At 47.5% G+C, this 15,757-nt stretch overlaps 1 protein-coding gene across 3 annotated transcripts in view; it reads left to right on the top strand.

The window, feature by feature from the left end:
• The first annotated feature begins 8,396 nt into the window (after positions 1 to 8,396).
• The window catches only part of mcc (MCC regulator of WNT signaling pathway), a 196,356-nt gene continuing 188,995 nt past the window's right edge, over positions 8,397 to 15,757 (top strand). For 2 of the 3 annotated variants that reach the window (XM_043710810.2, XM_043710801.2), the window contains exon 1: positions 8,397 to 8,587. In XM_043710810.2, the coding sequence (XP_043566745.1) occupies positions 8,469 to 8,587 (119 nt within the window). In that variant the 5' untranslated portion in view covers positions 8,397 to 8,468. The remainder of the gene's footprint in view (positions 8,588 to 15,757) is intronic. The other variant, XM_087998632.1, reaches the window with a different exon arrangement.

Raw genomic sequence — 15,757 nt, 5'->3', positions numbered from 1 at the left:
AACTCTCTGAATGCTTGACTCAGCCATTGTCCAAATGCTTTCTCATAACAACATTATTGTGTTCTCCATGGTCACTATCCTCCTTGATCCTTCATTCTCACGTTAGCAACAGCAAACCATCAGCCTCTCCAAATCATAACTGCTTTCAGACCAACTCACACACCATCTTAGCCCTTCAGTACTTTATTGTGGAGGTCAAGGACACCTACACATGTTTCTACCAGGCTGCCTTGTATTCAGGACAAACAGCCAACTCACGCATCTACACTGGATGCATTTTAGCTTGCTTTCTTTGTGCTCATTCACTGTGCACCTATCTATCTGTCAGCCTCCATCTACATCTCATTGCTTTCAGTCTATATGGTCTTTATTTCTCAATTTATACGTTGCTAACCTCTGTAATTTGCATAAATTTTAGCACAAAGGAAGAGGCAAGCGGCTTATCATGGGGTTGGGAGGGCGGGGGCGGTGCCTACTGAAGGGTCAGGGGTCTGAACATGCCCCTGAATGGTACCAAACTACGGAAATGTCATACCTACAGCACATACCAGGTGTTTTATATACTATCTTTTTATACAACCATCCAAGTGGATGGAAAAATAGTTTGGGGTCCTGCATGAACAGGTGAGATGATGAGGTATACCAGTGAGTGAGTAAGAAGCACGGGGGATGCAGGGGTGCATTCAGAAAGGAGTTAGTGTTTTAAGAGGCTGAGGTGAGTGAGAGGTGTTAGGTGGACATCATGCATGGAATCATGTGAGTTGTAGTCCACAAATCTTGGCAAGGAGTGTGTGTGTGCGTTGGCAAAATTAGGATGAGTTGTGACCCTGGCAGTTTGAGGTAGCAGAGAGAAGACTGTTGCACTTCCCTTTTTCCTGAATACTTCACAGCACTGAACCAGGTTGCAATCAGGATTCAGGCTGCTCTGGTCTGGTGGTGTAGCCTCCTTTGGCATCTACAGGGGAAAAAAAAACTGCCCTCTTCTCCACCACCCCACTGCCCACCCACCAAAACCTCCTGGTCCTTGTCCTCAAAGTGAGTGTTCCTTTACGCCTAGCCATGCCATTAACGGTAATAGTCAAAATACATAGCATGATGACCAGTTCCTGGTTTGCGGTTTCTGAAATATTCTTCAGCTGGGCTTTAAGTTTGGTATCATTTGCGTTAACCACTGGTCCTCGCACTGGTGAGATCTTCAGGATAGTCAAGATAGAGAGCTGCATTTTACACATGGAAAATTAAAATATGGTCCTCAAGCAGGAAGAAATAGGAACTGATCAAGGCAATGGAGTGATAGGGAGCATAATTTGGGATGATAATCATAACAAGAGCAAGTGGATATCAGTGATGCTATGGAAAAGTTTCAGACAGAAGATGTTAAAAAAAGATTGATGAGGGGAGTATAGGAGTAATTACCATGACCTGAAAACCTAATAGCTCCAAATTTCAAGGTAACTATATTTGGTTTTAAGAAATTTTAAAATTTCCTTTGATAGCCCTTTTCTCTCTAGTCTTGTAATTGCAACTGTACTAATGCAGCTCCAACTACCTGGATCGAAATGACTATTTCAGGGAGGAGGCTTTAGTAGCTGTAATGTTGAGCCTGATGTTTCATAAGAGACAATCATATATCATCACACCACAGTTCAAGGGACTACAGGAAAGAAGGGAATAGGTAACCACCAGACAGACCAGAAAGAAGAGGCAGGTAGTGCAGGTGTCCTCTGGGGTCCAACTCACTAACTGACATTTCATTTTGGAAGCTGGTGAGGGTGCTGATCTCTCGGAAAAGTGCAGTCGGACCCAGCTTCTGGCACCACGAGCAGCCTGACTGCATGGAGTGGAGTGGGCGGGGCAGGGAGGTGGTGAGGGATTCTTTAGTCAGGGGAGCAGACAGGTGCTTCTGTGACCAAAGATGTGACTCCAGGATGGTGTGTTGTCTCCCTGGTATCGGGGTCAGGGATGTCACTGAATGACTGACTGCATTTGCAGTCCTCACTTTCTCCTAGTTAGGGTGCATTAGTCTAGGGTAAATGTAGAGTCATAGGGCAGGGGAATGGATCTGGGGTGGTTACTCTTTGGAGAGTCAGTGTGGACTTGTTGGGTGAAGGCCTGTTTCCATACTGAAGGGATTCTATGATATCCTGAAATGGGAGCATGATGAGTTAGAAGTCATGGTACATGTTGGTACTAATGATATGGGCAAAGTGAGGAATGAAGTTTTGCACCAAGTATTCAGGGAGCTAGGCAGTAGCTTAGAGAGTAAGGTGTCAAAGGTTCTAATCTCTGGATTACTCACAGTGCCATGTGCTACTGAGCAAAGATATAGAAAAATAGGACAAGTGAATGATTCGCTTAGGTGCTGATGCAAGGGGCAGGGTTTCATGTTCTTGGATCATTGGGACTTCTTCTGGGGCAGGGGTGACCTGTTCAAGAGGGGCGAGTTGCACATAATCTGGAGGGGAACCAATATCCTCGCAGGGAAGTTTCACTACTGCTACTCAGGAGGGTTTAAACTAGAGTGGCAGGGAGCTGGGAAACACAGCAGCAGGTCAGCAAGTGGAGGATGAGGTAAATGTTATGAGCAGAAAGTCTCACAGGAAGTCAAGCAACATCAGAGGAGCAGGAGAGTTGACGTTTCAGGTCCTGATGAAAGGTTGACATGTCATTGGTACCAATATGTACAATGGCCCTTAGCTGTTCACATCCCGTTCACAATGTCTAGTAACTACCCACTGTCATCATTGACCCAAGCACCAGCGAGACTCTTCTGTAGCCCTAGAAATGCCTTGCTGTTCGCCTCACAATTGAATTCCCTTTCACTACAACCTTGCCATTCTTCTTTCTCTTCTGTTGTACAGCAGAGCCAGTCAAGGTGTCATGAACTTGGCTCCTACTACTATGGAGGAGAAAGTTAGGATTGCAGATGCTGGAGAACAGAACTGAAAATGTGTTGCTGGAAAAGCGCAGCAGGTCAGGCAGCATCCATGGAGCAGGAGAATCGACGTTTCGGGCAGGAGCCCTTCTTCAGGAATGAGGAAAGTGTGTCCAGCAGGCTAAGATAAAAGGTAGGGAGGAGGGACTTGGGGGAGGGGCGTTGAAAATGTGATAGGTGGAAGGAGGTTAAGGTGAGGGTGATAGGCCGGAGTGGGGGTGGGGGCGGAGAGGTCAGGAAGAAGATTGCAGGTTAGGAAGGTGGTGCTGAGTTTGAGGGTTGGGAGTGAGACAAGGTTCCCTGGAGGGGAAATAAGGAAACTGGAGAAATCTGAGTTCATCCCTTGTGGTTGGAGGGTTCCTAGGCGGAAGATGAGGTGCTCTTCCTTCGGTCGTTTTGCTATGGTATGGCGATGGAGGAATCCAAGGACCTGCATGCCCTTGGTGGAGTGGGAGGGGGAGTTGAAGTGTTGAGCCATGGGCTGGTTGGGTTGGTTGGTTGGTCCGGGTGTCCCAGAGGTGTTCGCTGAAATGTTCCGCAAATAGGCGGCCTGTCTCCCCAATATAGAGGAGGCCACATCGAGTGCAGCGGATGCAGTAAATGATGTGTGTGGAGGTGCAGGTGAATTTGTGGCGGATATGGAAGCATCCCTTGCGGCCTTGGAGGGAAGTAAGGGGGGAGGTGTGGGCGCAAGTTTTGCATTTTTTGCAGTTGCAGGGAAAGGTGCCGGGAGTGGAGGTTGGGTTGGTGGGGGGTGTGGACCTGACGAGGGAGTCACGGAGGGAGTGGTCTTTTCGGAACGCTGATAGGGGAGGGGAGGGAAATATATCCCTGGTGGAGGGGTCTGTTTGGAGGTGGAGGAAATGACGACGGATGATACGCTGTATATGGAGGTTGGTGGGGTGGTAGGTGAGGACCAGTGAAGTTCTGTCCTGGTGGAGATTGGAGGGGCGGGGCTCAAGGGTGGAGGAGTGGGAAGTGGAGGAGATGCGGTGGAGAGTATCGTCGATCACGTCTGGGGGGAAATTGCGGTCTTTGAAGAAGGAGGCCATCTGGGTTGTACGGTATTGGAACTGGTCCTCCTGGGAGCAGATGCGGTGGAGACGAAGGAATTGGGAATATGGGATGGCGTTTTTACAGGGGGCAGGGTGGGAGGAGGTGTAGTCTAGGTAGCTGTGGGAGTCGGTCGGTTTATAGTAAATGTCCGTGTTGATTCGGTCGCCCGAGATAGAAATAGAGAGGTCAAGGAAGGGGAGGGAGGAGTCTGAGACGGTCCAAGTAAATTTGAGGTCGGGGTGGAAGGTGTTGGTAAAGTGGATGAACTGTTAAACCTCCTCATGGGAGCACGAGGCAGCGCCGATACAGTCATCGGAGTAGCGGAAGAAAAGGTGCAGGGTGGTGCCAGTGTGGCTGCGGAAGATGGACTGTTCCACATATCCGACAAAGAGGCAGGCATAGCTTGGACCCATGTGGGTGCCCATGGCTACTCCTTTGGTTTGGAGGAAGTGGGAGGTTTGGAAAGAGAAGTTGTTCAGGGTGAGGACCAGTTCAATCAGTCGAAGGAGGGTGTCAGTGGAAAGGTACTGGTTGGTACGGCGGGAGAGGAAGAAGCGGAAGGCTTTGAGTCCTTCGTGATGGGGGATGGAGATGTACAGGCACTGAATGTCCATGGTGAAGATAAGGTGTTGGGGACCGGGGAAGCGAAAATCATGGAGGAGGTGGAGGGCATGGGTGGTGTCCCGAATGTAGGTGGGGAGTTCTTGGACTAAGGGGGACAGGACCGTGTCGAGGAATGCAGAGATGAGTTCGTTGGGGCAGGAGCAGGCTGAGACAATGGGTTGGCCGGGGCAGTCAGGTTTGTGGATTTTGGGCAGGAGGTAGAAACGGGCGGTGAGGGGTTGTGGGACTATGAGGTTGGAGGCGGTGGATGGGAGATCCCCCGAGGTGATGAGGTTATGGATGGTCTGGGAGATGATGGTTTGGTGGTGGGAGGTGGGGTCATGGTCAAGGGGGCAGTAGGAGGAGGTGTCCGCGAGCTGGGGTTTAGCCTCAGCGGTGTAAAGATTGGTGCGCCAAACTACTACCACGCCTCCCTTGTCTGCCGGTTTGATAGTGAGGTTGGGGTTGGAGCGGAGGGAGTGGAGGGCTGCACTTTCCGAGGATGAGAGGTTGGAGTGGGTGAGAGGGGTGGAGAGGTTGAGGTGGTTAATGTCGCGGCGGCAGTTGGCTATGAAGAGATTGAGGGCAGGTAAGAGGCCAGCACGGGGTGTCCAGTGAATGGGGTGTGTTGGAGGCGGAAGAAGGGGTCGTCAGAGGGTGGGCGAGAATCCTGGTTGAAGAAGTAGGCGCAGAGGCGAAGGCAACGGAAGAATTGTTCAGTTGAATAATTGTCCCATTGTCTCAGCCTGCTTCTGCCCCACCGAACTCATCTCTGCATTGCTCGACACAGTCCTGTCCCCCTTAGTCCAAGAACTCCCCACCTACGTTCAGGACCACCCATGCCCTCCACCTCCTCCATGATTTTCACTTCCCCGGTCCTCAAGGCCTTATCTTCACCATGGACATCCAGTCCCTGTACACCTCCATCCCCCATCACGAAGGACTCAAAGCCTTCCGCTTCTTCCTCTCCCGCTGTACCAACCAGAACCCTTCCACTGACACCCTCCTTCGACTGACTGAACTGGTCCTCACCCTGAACAACTTCTCTTTCCAATCCTCCCACTTCCTCCAAACCAAAGGAGTAGCCATGGGCACCCGCATGGACCCCAGCTATGCCTGCCTCTTCGTAGGATATGTGGAACAGTCCATCTTCCGCAGCTACACTGGCACCACCCCCCACCTTTTCCTCCGCTACATCGATGACTGTATCGGCGCTGCCTCGTGCTCCCATGGGGAGGTTGAACAGTTCATCCACTTTACCAACACCTTCCACCCCGACCTCAAATTTACCTGGACCGTCTCAGACTCCTCGCTCCCCTTCCTTGACCTCTCTATTTCTATCTCGGGCGACTGAATCAACACGGACATTTACTATAAACCGACCGACTCCCACAGCTACCTAGACTACACCTCCTCCCACCCTGCCCCCTGTAAAAACGCCATCCCATATTCCCAATTCCTTCGTCTCCACCGCATCTGCTCCCAGGAGGACCAGTTCCAATACCGTACAACCCAGATGACCTCCTTCTTCAAAGACCGCAATTTCCCCCCAGACGTAATCGACGATGCTCTCCACAGCATCTCCTCCACTTCCCGCTCCTCTGCCCTTGCGCCCCGCCCCTCCAATCTCCACCATAACAGAACCCCACTGGTCCTCACCTACCACCCCACCAACCTCCATATACATCGTATCATCCGTCATCATTTCCGCCATCTCCAAACGGACCCCTCCACCAGGGATATATTTCCCTCCCCTCCCCTATCAGCGTTCCGGAAAGACCACTCCCTCCGTGACTCCCTCGTCAGGTCCACACCCCCCACCAACCCAACCTCCACTCCCTGCACCTTTCCCTGCAACCGCAAAAAATGCAAAACTTGTGCCCACACCTCACCCCTTACTTCCCTCCAAGGCCGCAAGGGATGCTTCCATATCCGCCACAAATTCACCTGCACCTCCACACACATCATTTACTGCATCCGCTGCACCCGATGTGGCCTCCTCTATGTTGGGGAGACAGGCCGCCTACTTGTGGAACGTTTCAGCGAACACCTCTGGGACACCTGGACCAACCAGCCCATGGCTCAACACTTCAACTCCCCCTCCCACTCCACCAAGGACATGCAGATCCTTGGACTCCTCCATTGCCAGACTATAGCAACATGACGGCTGGAGGAAGAGCACCTCATCTTCCGCCTAGGAACCCTCCAACCACAAGGGATGAACTCAGAATTCTCCAGTTTCCTCATTTCCCCTCCAGGAAACCTTGTCTCAGTCCCAACCCTCGAACTCAGCACCACCTTCCTAACCTGCAATCTTCTTCCTGACCTCTTCTCCCCCCCCCCCCCCCCCACTCTGGCCTAACACCCTCACCTTAACCTCCTTCTACCTATCACATTTCCCTCCTCCAAGTTCCTCCTCCCTACCTTTTATCTTAGCCTGCTGGACACACTTTCCTCATTCCTGAAGAAGGGCTCATGCACAAAACGTCAATTCTCCTGCTCCTTGGATGCTGCTTGATCTGCTGCGCTTTTCCAGCAACACATTTTCAGCTCCTACTACTATGCCCTAAGAAGTTCTACTCCCCACCTGATAGTATTTAAAATGATACATCTGTTATAGCTGGGGACTCCTGCACTCCCTGCTTTCCTTTACATTGTCTGGTGATCACCCACCCCCTGTTCATTCTTCACTTGTGATATGACCACTTCAGTGAACATGCTGCATACAGTAATACTATGGCTACTGAGAGCTCTTCTCTAGCCCTTTTTCTTGTTAATTTTATTTTACTTCCACATGTGTAGCCTTTCGTTTTTTTTTAATATTCACACTGCCCTTCTTTGTCATCAATCCTACAAGTGTTAAAGTGTTTTCCTTAAAATTTAACATTGGTGTAGTGTCGTTATTTATTCAACCTCAGTCTTCAACTGAAATTCCTTGGATGGAATTTAGCGATTGCATGCTTCTGAAGTCATTTCAATATTTCCCACGCTGTTTATTTCATATAGGTTGGAAGAAAACAACTTATTGGCAAGGGTTGGTGATGGTCTAGTTGTATTATCGGAGTTCTGGGAGACCTGGGTTCAAATTCTGCAATGGCAGATGGTGTTATACGAGTTCAATAAAATTCGGAATTAAGAATGAATCCGTTGCCGATTGTACGGGGAATAAAACATGTGGTTCACTGGCTTGTGACTCCACACGCACAGGAATGTGATTGACTCTTAATTATCCTCGAAGAGAAATACAAACGAAACACCATTTAAACCGACGGAAAGGAGGAACAACAGATTTCATCAGACGAGTAAAGAATCATTGACTCGCACATAGTTTACACCATTGATAAACGCAGGGCATCTCTCAAACGTTGAGCTTTGGAAAGCGAGAGATCTGCGGCAGAACAATAAATGACAATTTAATCATTTACAGTCAAACACATTCGCGCGCTCTCTCTTCCTCTTTGGCTAATAAGTTGGTCCTACTGTACATCCAGGTGACATTTCCAATAAATACAGATCCGCGCATCCGAGAACAACTTTAGGACTCTTCTCCGCATGCGCAACGTGCCCTCGGCGGTCGCTGATTCTGATTGGTGAAGTGGCTGACGGGCATGTGGGCGGTATCCGTGATCCGATTGGTGACTGTGCAGTGGGGTGGGCGGTATTCCCATTTTGATTAGTGGATTGACCGGCGGGTGGGTGGTACTCGAGAACGGATAGGTGAATCGTCACTTCGGGAGTAGGGCGGGGCCGGACCGGAGTCTGGACAGGACGGGGCTAGCGCGTGCAATTCCCGTTTGGAACCCCAGTCCTCTTGCGGGTGCGCGCGCGTTGTTTGATTGTGACGCGCGGTGTTTGGGGGCCGGGTGAAGAGAAGATGGCGGCTGCGGTGAGCGCTAGCAGCGGCAGTAGTGACACTTCAAGTACCGGGGAGGAGGAGAGGATGAAGCGCCTCTTTCAGACTTGTGATGGGGATGGTGACGGCTACATCAGCAGGTAGGTAGCAGCAGATCGAGTTACAAGAATTGCCTCGCGGCAGGGAGAAGTGGGAGAGGGCGCATTGCTTCGGTTTTGGTGAATGATTGAAAAATCTTAAAAGGCTGCAAACAATAGTTTGCAATGTTGAGGAGGGACCTGGGTCTAACTACGTTCCTTTATGCGTAATTGTAAACTTGAGCCTCATTTGCTGCTGCACTTGGGGGAGGGGTGAATAAACTTTTCAGAAGTCGATGCGTTTTAATTTGTAGAAGCATGAATAGTCTGGAAACGTTGCGTCTGGCGCAAGTTGTAACAGAATCAAATCATAAACAAAGCTTATGGTGTACATCTGAGGACAAGTTTTCAGGTGGAAGATGCTTCCTCTCGTGTTCTCAGCTGATATTTGTGTGGATTTGTTTTGGTTCTATATTTACGATATCTAGCTGGTGGGTCATGATCTTTACAGGTTCAAAAACTTTGCAATTTTATGTTCAGAACCCAAAAGTGATGTTTCTTATGTAGGAGGTTTTGGAGAACCTTGATGTTAGTGTTTCCACTAATACGAATGCAAATAACCTGAACTTAGCGGCTCATAGCATTTTAAAATTTACGATTTAAAGTCCGAGGTCTGCAGCTCAGAAAAATGCCTTTCGGCCCATCGAGTCAATGCAGGTCAAAAACATCATGTGGAGTTCCGGAGTTGGACTGGTGTGGACAAAGTTAAAGATCACATAACACCAGGTCATAGTCCAACACGTTTATTTGGAAGAGTAAGCTTTCGGAGCGCTGCTCCTTCGTCAGGTAACCTGGACTATAACCTGGTGTTATGTGATTTCTAACTGTTAAATAATGATCAGGATTATAGGATGAAGAATTGTCTCAGTCCAGGGGTGGGGACAGTGTCACTATGCCACAAGAGGGCACCCAGACATGACTGTCCTGAAAACCAAGCTGATTGTCCTTGATTGATCCCTGCCTCTTCATGTGCAGTTTAAATCAGTTGAACAGTTCAATTTTTTTAGATTACTTACAGTGTGGAAACGGGCCCTTCGGCCCAACAAGTCCACACCGACCCGCCGAAGCGCAACCCACCCAGACCCATTCCCCTATGTTTACCCCTTCACCTAACACTACGGGCAATTTAGCACGGCCAATTCACCTAACCTGCACATATTTGGACTGTGGGAGGAAACTGGAGCACCTGGAGGAAACCCACGCAGACACGGGGAGTTTTATTGATGTTTGATGTGAGGAAGTTCAAATAAGTCAAGTGAGGGTCACTAATCCATCTAGTTCAGAGTAAAGGCTATGGGTGTTTAAAATTCAGGACTGTTCAGTAAAGATCACTCCCAAGATGAAAATAGACCAGTATGATGAAATTGTTGAACTGCAAAATGTTCCCAGAAGAATACATGGTATGAGGTTGGCAACTTTGTTTAATGAAAACTATTTTCTTTGTAAACTTTTAAGGAATGTATAACTGGGTCAAAAACATTTGTGAACACTTCGATAAAGAGTGATGCATTAATTTCTTGTATTCATAAACATAGTTCATTGAAAAAAACAGAATGTATTGTCAAACAACCAACACAACTACTGACAAGTTCCCCAACCAATACTGAACGACATGCTGCAACTGTAGAAGTAACTTTACAGTAGCCATGCTGAGCATCATTGTAGAGCTCAGGCAGAGAGATTTGACTTATTACATGCCAGCTTTCTGCAAGAGCAACTTCTCTGCCTTTTCCCTGAAACTCTGCATTTTCTTTTAGAATCACAGAATGCCGACAAGTGTGGTAACAGGCCTTTTGGCCCAACAAGTCCACACTTACCCTCCGAAGAGTAACCCACCCAGACCTGTTCTCATACCCTACTATCCTACATTTACCTCTGACTAATGCACCTAACCTAACCATCCCTGAACACTGGGCAAATTTAGCATGGCCAGTACATCTAATCTCTCTGGATTAGTGGTGCTTTACCTCAGTTCACCTAATCTGCACATCGTTGGACTGTGGGAGGAAACTGGAGCTCCTGGAGAAAACCCACCGGACGCAGGAAGAACGTGCAAACTCCACACAATCTTCTTTGGAAAGCAATGATTGAATTTGACTCCATGTTCCCAAATATTTTGGATCCTAACCACTTGCTACTTAAAAGCTTTTCTTCATAGAAACAAAATTTTGCAAATGCTGGAAATCTGAAGTAAAACGAAGTGCTGAAGAAATTCAAATCAGGGAGGAACTGAATCAGTGTTTTGAAACAAATGTGACTCTTCTCCAAAACTGAAAGGGGCCGGTAGTTTTTATTTTGTTGGGACTACTGGAGGAAGAAAGGTACGACATACTGCATCAACATCATCCTCACTTGTTTCCAGATCTCCGCTCCCCCAACTCATCCCAAATCCAATCCTCCAACTGGACACCGTCCTCTTGATCTGATCTGTCTGTCCATCCTTCTTCCCACTGATCCACTCCACCCTCCCCACCGACCTATCACAATTACCTCCCACTTGCACCCACCCATCGCCTACCCACCTACCTTCCCATCCCCACCCCACTCTTAGCCCCCAATTGTATGCTTCCTCCTGTCTGCCCCGATGATGTCACCACTGAATATTAGGCCAGGGCAACCTTATCTACTTTGAAGATCTCCTCTCCACAGCTTCCCATCTTATCTTTCCTTCAATCCCACACTGTCTGCTTCTATCTCCTTTCCAAGACCTATCAACAGGACTGTCCTGGCAAACCCATCACTTTACCCTGTTTCTGCCCTGCTGAATTTATTTCTTCCTATCTTGGCTATATTTCTGGCCACTTTGTTCAGTCCTTTCTAATTTGCTGTGATTTTTCTTTCACTTTAGGTCAGTTCCACTATTTCCAGTTTTCTGGCCCTCAACTTGCCCATCCTCAATCAGGATTGTCTGAAAGTTTGTTGTTTTTTTTCTTAAAGTGAGGCCTGAACAGTCCTCATTCACCACTACACTCCTCCTTTGCCTTGCTGAGCTAGTTCTCAGTTTGAATAACTTTGCCTTTAATTCACTTAACTTTCTTCAACAATTGCACCCACAACTCTTACTGCCAGACATCAGTGATGTCAATGCTGCTTCCTGCTCTCCTTCAGAATTTGAAAAAGTTTTCTATTTTGTTTTCCAATGTTCATCCTTCTCTCACCATCACCCAATCTCTGACTCTTCACTTCCTTGACTTCACCATTTCCATTTCTGAGATAGTTTGTCTGCCAGCACCACTAAAAGCCCAAAGTCTCCCACTGTTACTTTGATTATAATTGTTCTCACCCTGCTTCTTGCAATTCTCCAAGTTTCTTTTTCTCCATTGCATCTCTTCAAATGAAGTCACCTTACACCACAGTACTTCAGAAATGTTGTCTTTTCTTGAAACAAGGGCACACTCCCTGCTCCTCGCTTCCCTGGTTGACAGGGCCTTCAAGCATGTTTGACCTATTTCCTGCACTTTTGCCCTCACTTTCCACCATCAATCTCTAATTCAAAGGGTCACCTCCTGCATTTCCACAACCTTGAGCAGGATACCCTCAATATACAATGTTCTCCCCCTCCAATATCAGCATTCTGCAGGGGCCTTTACCTCTGTGACACTCTGATCCACTCCCGGTCACTCTCATTATTTCCTCAACTTCCATGGAACGTGCAATCTCACAAGATGTAACACATGTTCTTTCACCTTCTCCCTTCTCAGTTTCCAAGGTTAAAAACTCACCTGAAGCCACATTTTATTTCTGTATCCTTCAATCTAATCTGCTGTATTCACAGTCCACAATGCAATCTCCCTTACATTGGCAAGACTAAACTCAGACTCAGTGTCCGGTTTGTGCAATTCCTTCCTCTCTGCATAGGAATGACGACGTTCCCATTGCTTCCTATTTCAATAGATAGGCAGGAGGCTGGAAGAACACAACAAGCCAGGCAGCATAAGGAGGTGGAGAAGTCAACATTTCAGGTATAAGATTTGAGGTGAGGGAGTAAAGGAAGCTGCAGATACAAGGGTGGGGGAGTGTTTTGGGTGGGCATAGGGCGGAGCAGTGAGGTAATGATAGGTGAACACGTGCAGGCTATGCCCTGGTTGGTTGATTGGAGCAATGAATCTGGTTGCTAGCTGGAAGGTAGGGTCAGTCAGAGGAATGGAGGGAGGAGGGGGGCCTGGAAAGGGAGTTGGGGGATGGGAAGGGAGGTTACTTGAAATTGGAGAACTTTATGTCGAGTCCTCCTGGCTATAGGCTGCCTAGGTGGAAGGTGAGGTGTCGTTCCTCCAATTTGCAGGCTGATTCGTTGTGGCAGTGGAGGAGGCCGAGGACGGTCATGTCGAAAGATCTGTAATGCTGGACATTTTATTTTTTAAATTTAACATTATTGGCACCTAACATTATTGGCAATTTAGCATGGCACAGTGGGTGGGCGGCACGGTAGCACAGTGGTTAGCACTGCTGCCTCACAGCGCCAGAGACCCGGGTTCAATTCCCGCCTCAGGCGACTAACTGTGTGTGGAGTTTGCACATTCTCCCCGTCTCTGCGTGGGTTTCCTCCGGGTGCTCCGGTTTCCTCCCACAGTCCAAAGATGTGCAGGTTAGGTGAACTGGCCATGCTGAATTGCCCATAGGGTTAGGTGTAGGGGAATGGGTCTGAGTGGGTTGCGCTTCGGCGGGTCGGTGTGGACTTGTTGGGCCGAAGGACCTGTTTCCACACTGTAGGTAATCTAATCTAATCTAATTTAATCTAATCTAATCAAATTTATTTTCTGAAGAATCCATATTCAAGAATCTTTACCTAGGTACCTTTAGTATCTAAGGGGAATTGAAATGGGCACTGACTCGGAGGTCAGATCAGCCCTTGCGGGCCCAGTTATTTCAGTAAGCCACCCTGTTCTATACCAACATTTTCATCCTGAGCTTCCTTCATTTTCCATTTCAGTACTTCAGTCTTGAAAGCTCAAAATTGAGTTCACAATGTTAGAGCATAACCTCTATCTTCTATTTGCCAACCTCCCAACCATGCTTTGATTGTCTTGTTAACTTTATTCTCAACACAGACCAATTTTCTCCAATTTACACCTTTCATTTACATGCACTTTAAATCTCTATCCCTCCTTCACCATCATTAGTAGTCCCTTTGTTTTTTGCTCTGGGCAGCATTCCAATCTGTTGCAATTGCTTCTCGACTCCTTTTCTAAACAGTGTAAAAACACCAGTATCCTGCAGCATCATGACTCACTGGGTAGTGTGCTGGAAATCGTCCCACTATTCCCAGTACAGTATTGTCACAAAAGTTATTGTTTACTCAACAATAATCACTATTTAATGCAGGTAATTGATTATAGTTACAGATGTATAGTTATTAACTGATGACGCACAACACTAATAACGAAAGTTCTAAACTCCCCTTTTTGGGGCTGCATGTGGTGTAGTGGAAGCATCACTACTGCTTTGGGTTAGAGTCCCACCTGTTCCAGAGGTCTGTAATAACATCAGATTGATTACAAAAAAATTGAATTGAATTGCCTTTATTGTCGTATGTACTTACATGAGTACAGTGAAAAGTTGACAAGTTGTCACTTATGGCGCCATTTTAGATACTAAAGGTACCTCAGTAAAGATGCTTGAGTATGAATTCTTGGGAAAATAAATTGGAAAATAAAGAAATAAAACATTCAGCAGTATAGATCTTCAAAAGTACAGTATCATAGTAGTAGATTTTTAAAAAATGAGATAAAAAGTTCAGAATAATAGTGCTTTCATGGCAATATAATAAAAGGGGGGGGGGGGGGGGGAGAAGAAAGAGAATTGAAGACTAAGTCCACTCAGTCCATTTCACAGCTGTGGGCTCGAGGAACTCTGTTGGAATCCTGGGCTGGACTCACTACGATGCTGAAGAAAACGCCACATGGAATCGGACTGACTGAGGCCGCAACAAGGAGAGCTAGTCCACTGACGAAAACGTCCACTGACACCGCCCAAAGGAATCCCGGGCCAGACTGGACTAGCTATCCCTCTGTAAAGACACTGCACAAGTGTCAAGGAAAATCTGGACCGAACCCACCCTGTCTTTAATTGCTGCTGACACAACCATGAGGAATGGCTGGCTTCCCAGGGCATTCTCCATTGTAGCAGCCTCCCAGGAGTTCCTTCCTTGTCACAAGTCACCAACAGACAGTAAGATGAACGTGGTGTTGTGCTGGCACTAGGACTACCTCAACAGAAGCTACTGGGAACCCAAACTTGCCTCCAACATTGCTGCCACAAGTCTGAGCTGCTAAGCCTACTTGAATCCGCGTTTTTAGGCCTACTCATCAATGCTGTCGTTGTGACTGAGCTCTTCACCAAGAGGTAAGTAAATTAAAATAAAATTAGAATAAAATAAAAGGGAGAAAAGAAATAAAAATAATTTAAATGTTAATAAAAGTATCCTTACATGCAGACTTCCTGGGTTTCTTCCTGTACACTTGCTTCTGAGTGAAAGTGAAGATAATTGAGATACTCAGTGAGCTAATAATTGACAAACAGTAGGTTGCATCAAAGCTAAAGATTATCCAGGCCAGATGAGCTGCATATCAGGACACTGACCTGAATGACATTTCAGCTTTGAAGCATCCTCCTGTTTGTCAAGTGTTAGCTCATTGACTATCTCAACCACTTTTACTGTTTTTGGTAGCATCTTCCTTGCTAAAGAAAGGTTTGAAGTATTTTTCAGCGTATGTTCACTTTGTGGTTGGTTGTTAGTTGCTTAGCTCAATTTGCTATGCAATACAGAGTGACACCAATAGCTTGGGTCAAGATTAGAGTGGGAAATGTGTTGCTGGAAAAGCGCAGCAGGTCAGGCAGCATCTAGAGAACAGGAGAATCGACGTTTCGGGCATTAGCCCTTCTTCAGGAATGAGGGAAGTTGGTCCAGCAGGCTAAGATAAAAGATAGGGAGGAGGGACTTGGGGGAGGGGCGTCGGAAATGTGATAGGTGGAAAGAGGTCAAGGTGAGGGTGATAGGTCAGACTCGGGTGGGGGCGGAGAGGTCGGGAAGAAGATTGCAGGTTAGGAAGGCGGTGCTGAATTTGATGGATTTGACTGAGACAGGCTGGGGGGAGGGGAAATGAGGAAACTGGTGAAATCCGAGTTCATCCCTTGGGGTTGGAGGGTTCCTAGCCGGAAGATGAGGCGTTCTTC

Source organism: Chiloscyllium plagiosum, unplaced genomic scaffold (genome assembly GCF_037043375.1).
Source record: "Chiloscyllium plagiosum isolate Xiang-an unplaced genomic scaffold, Cpla_swu_hap1 HiC_scaffold_2, whole genome shotgun sequence".
In the NCBI taxonomy this organism is placed as follows: Eukaryota; Metazoa; Chordata; class Chondrichthyes; order Orectolobiformes; family Hemiscylliidae; genus Chiloscyllium; species Chiloscyllium plagiosum.
Note: the sequence above shows the minus strand (reverse complement) of the source record. Positions and strands in the feature narration are given on the sequence as shown.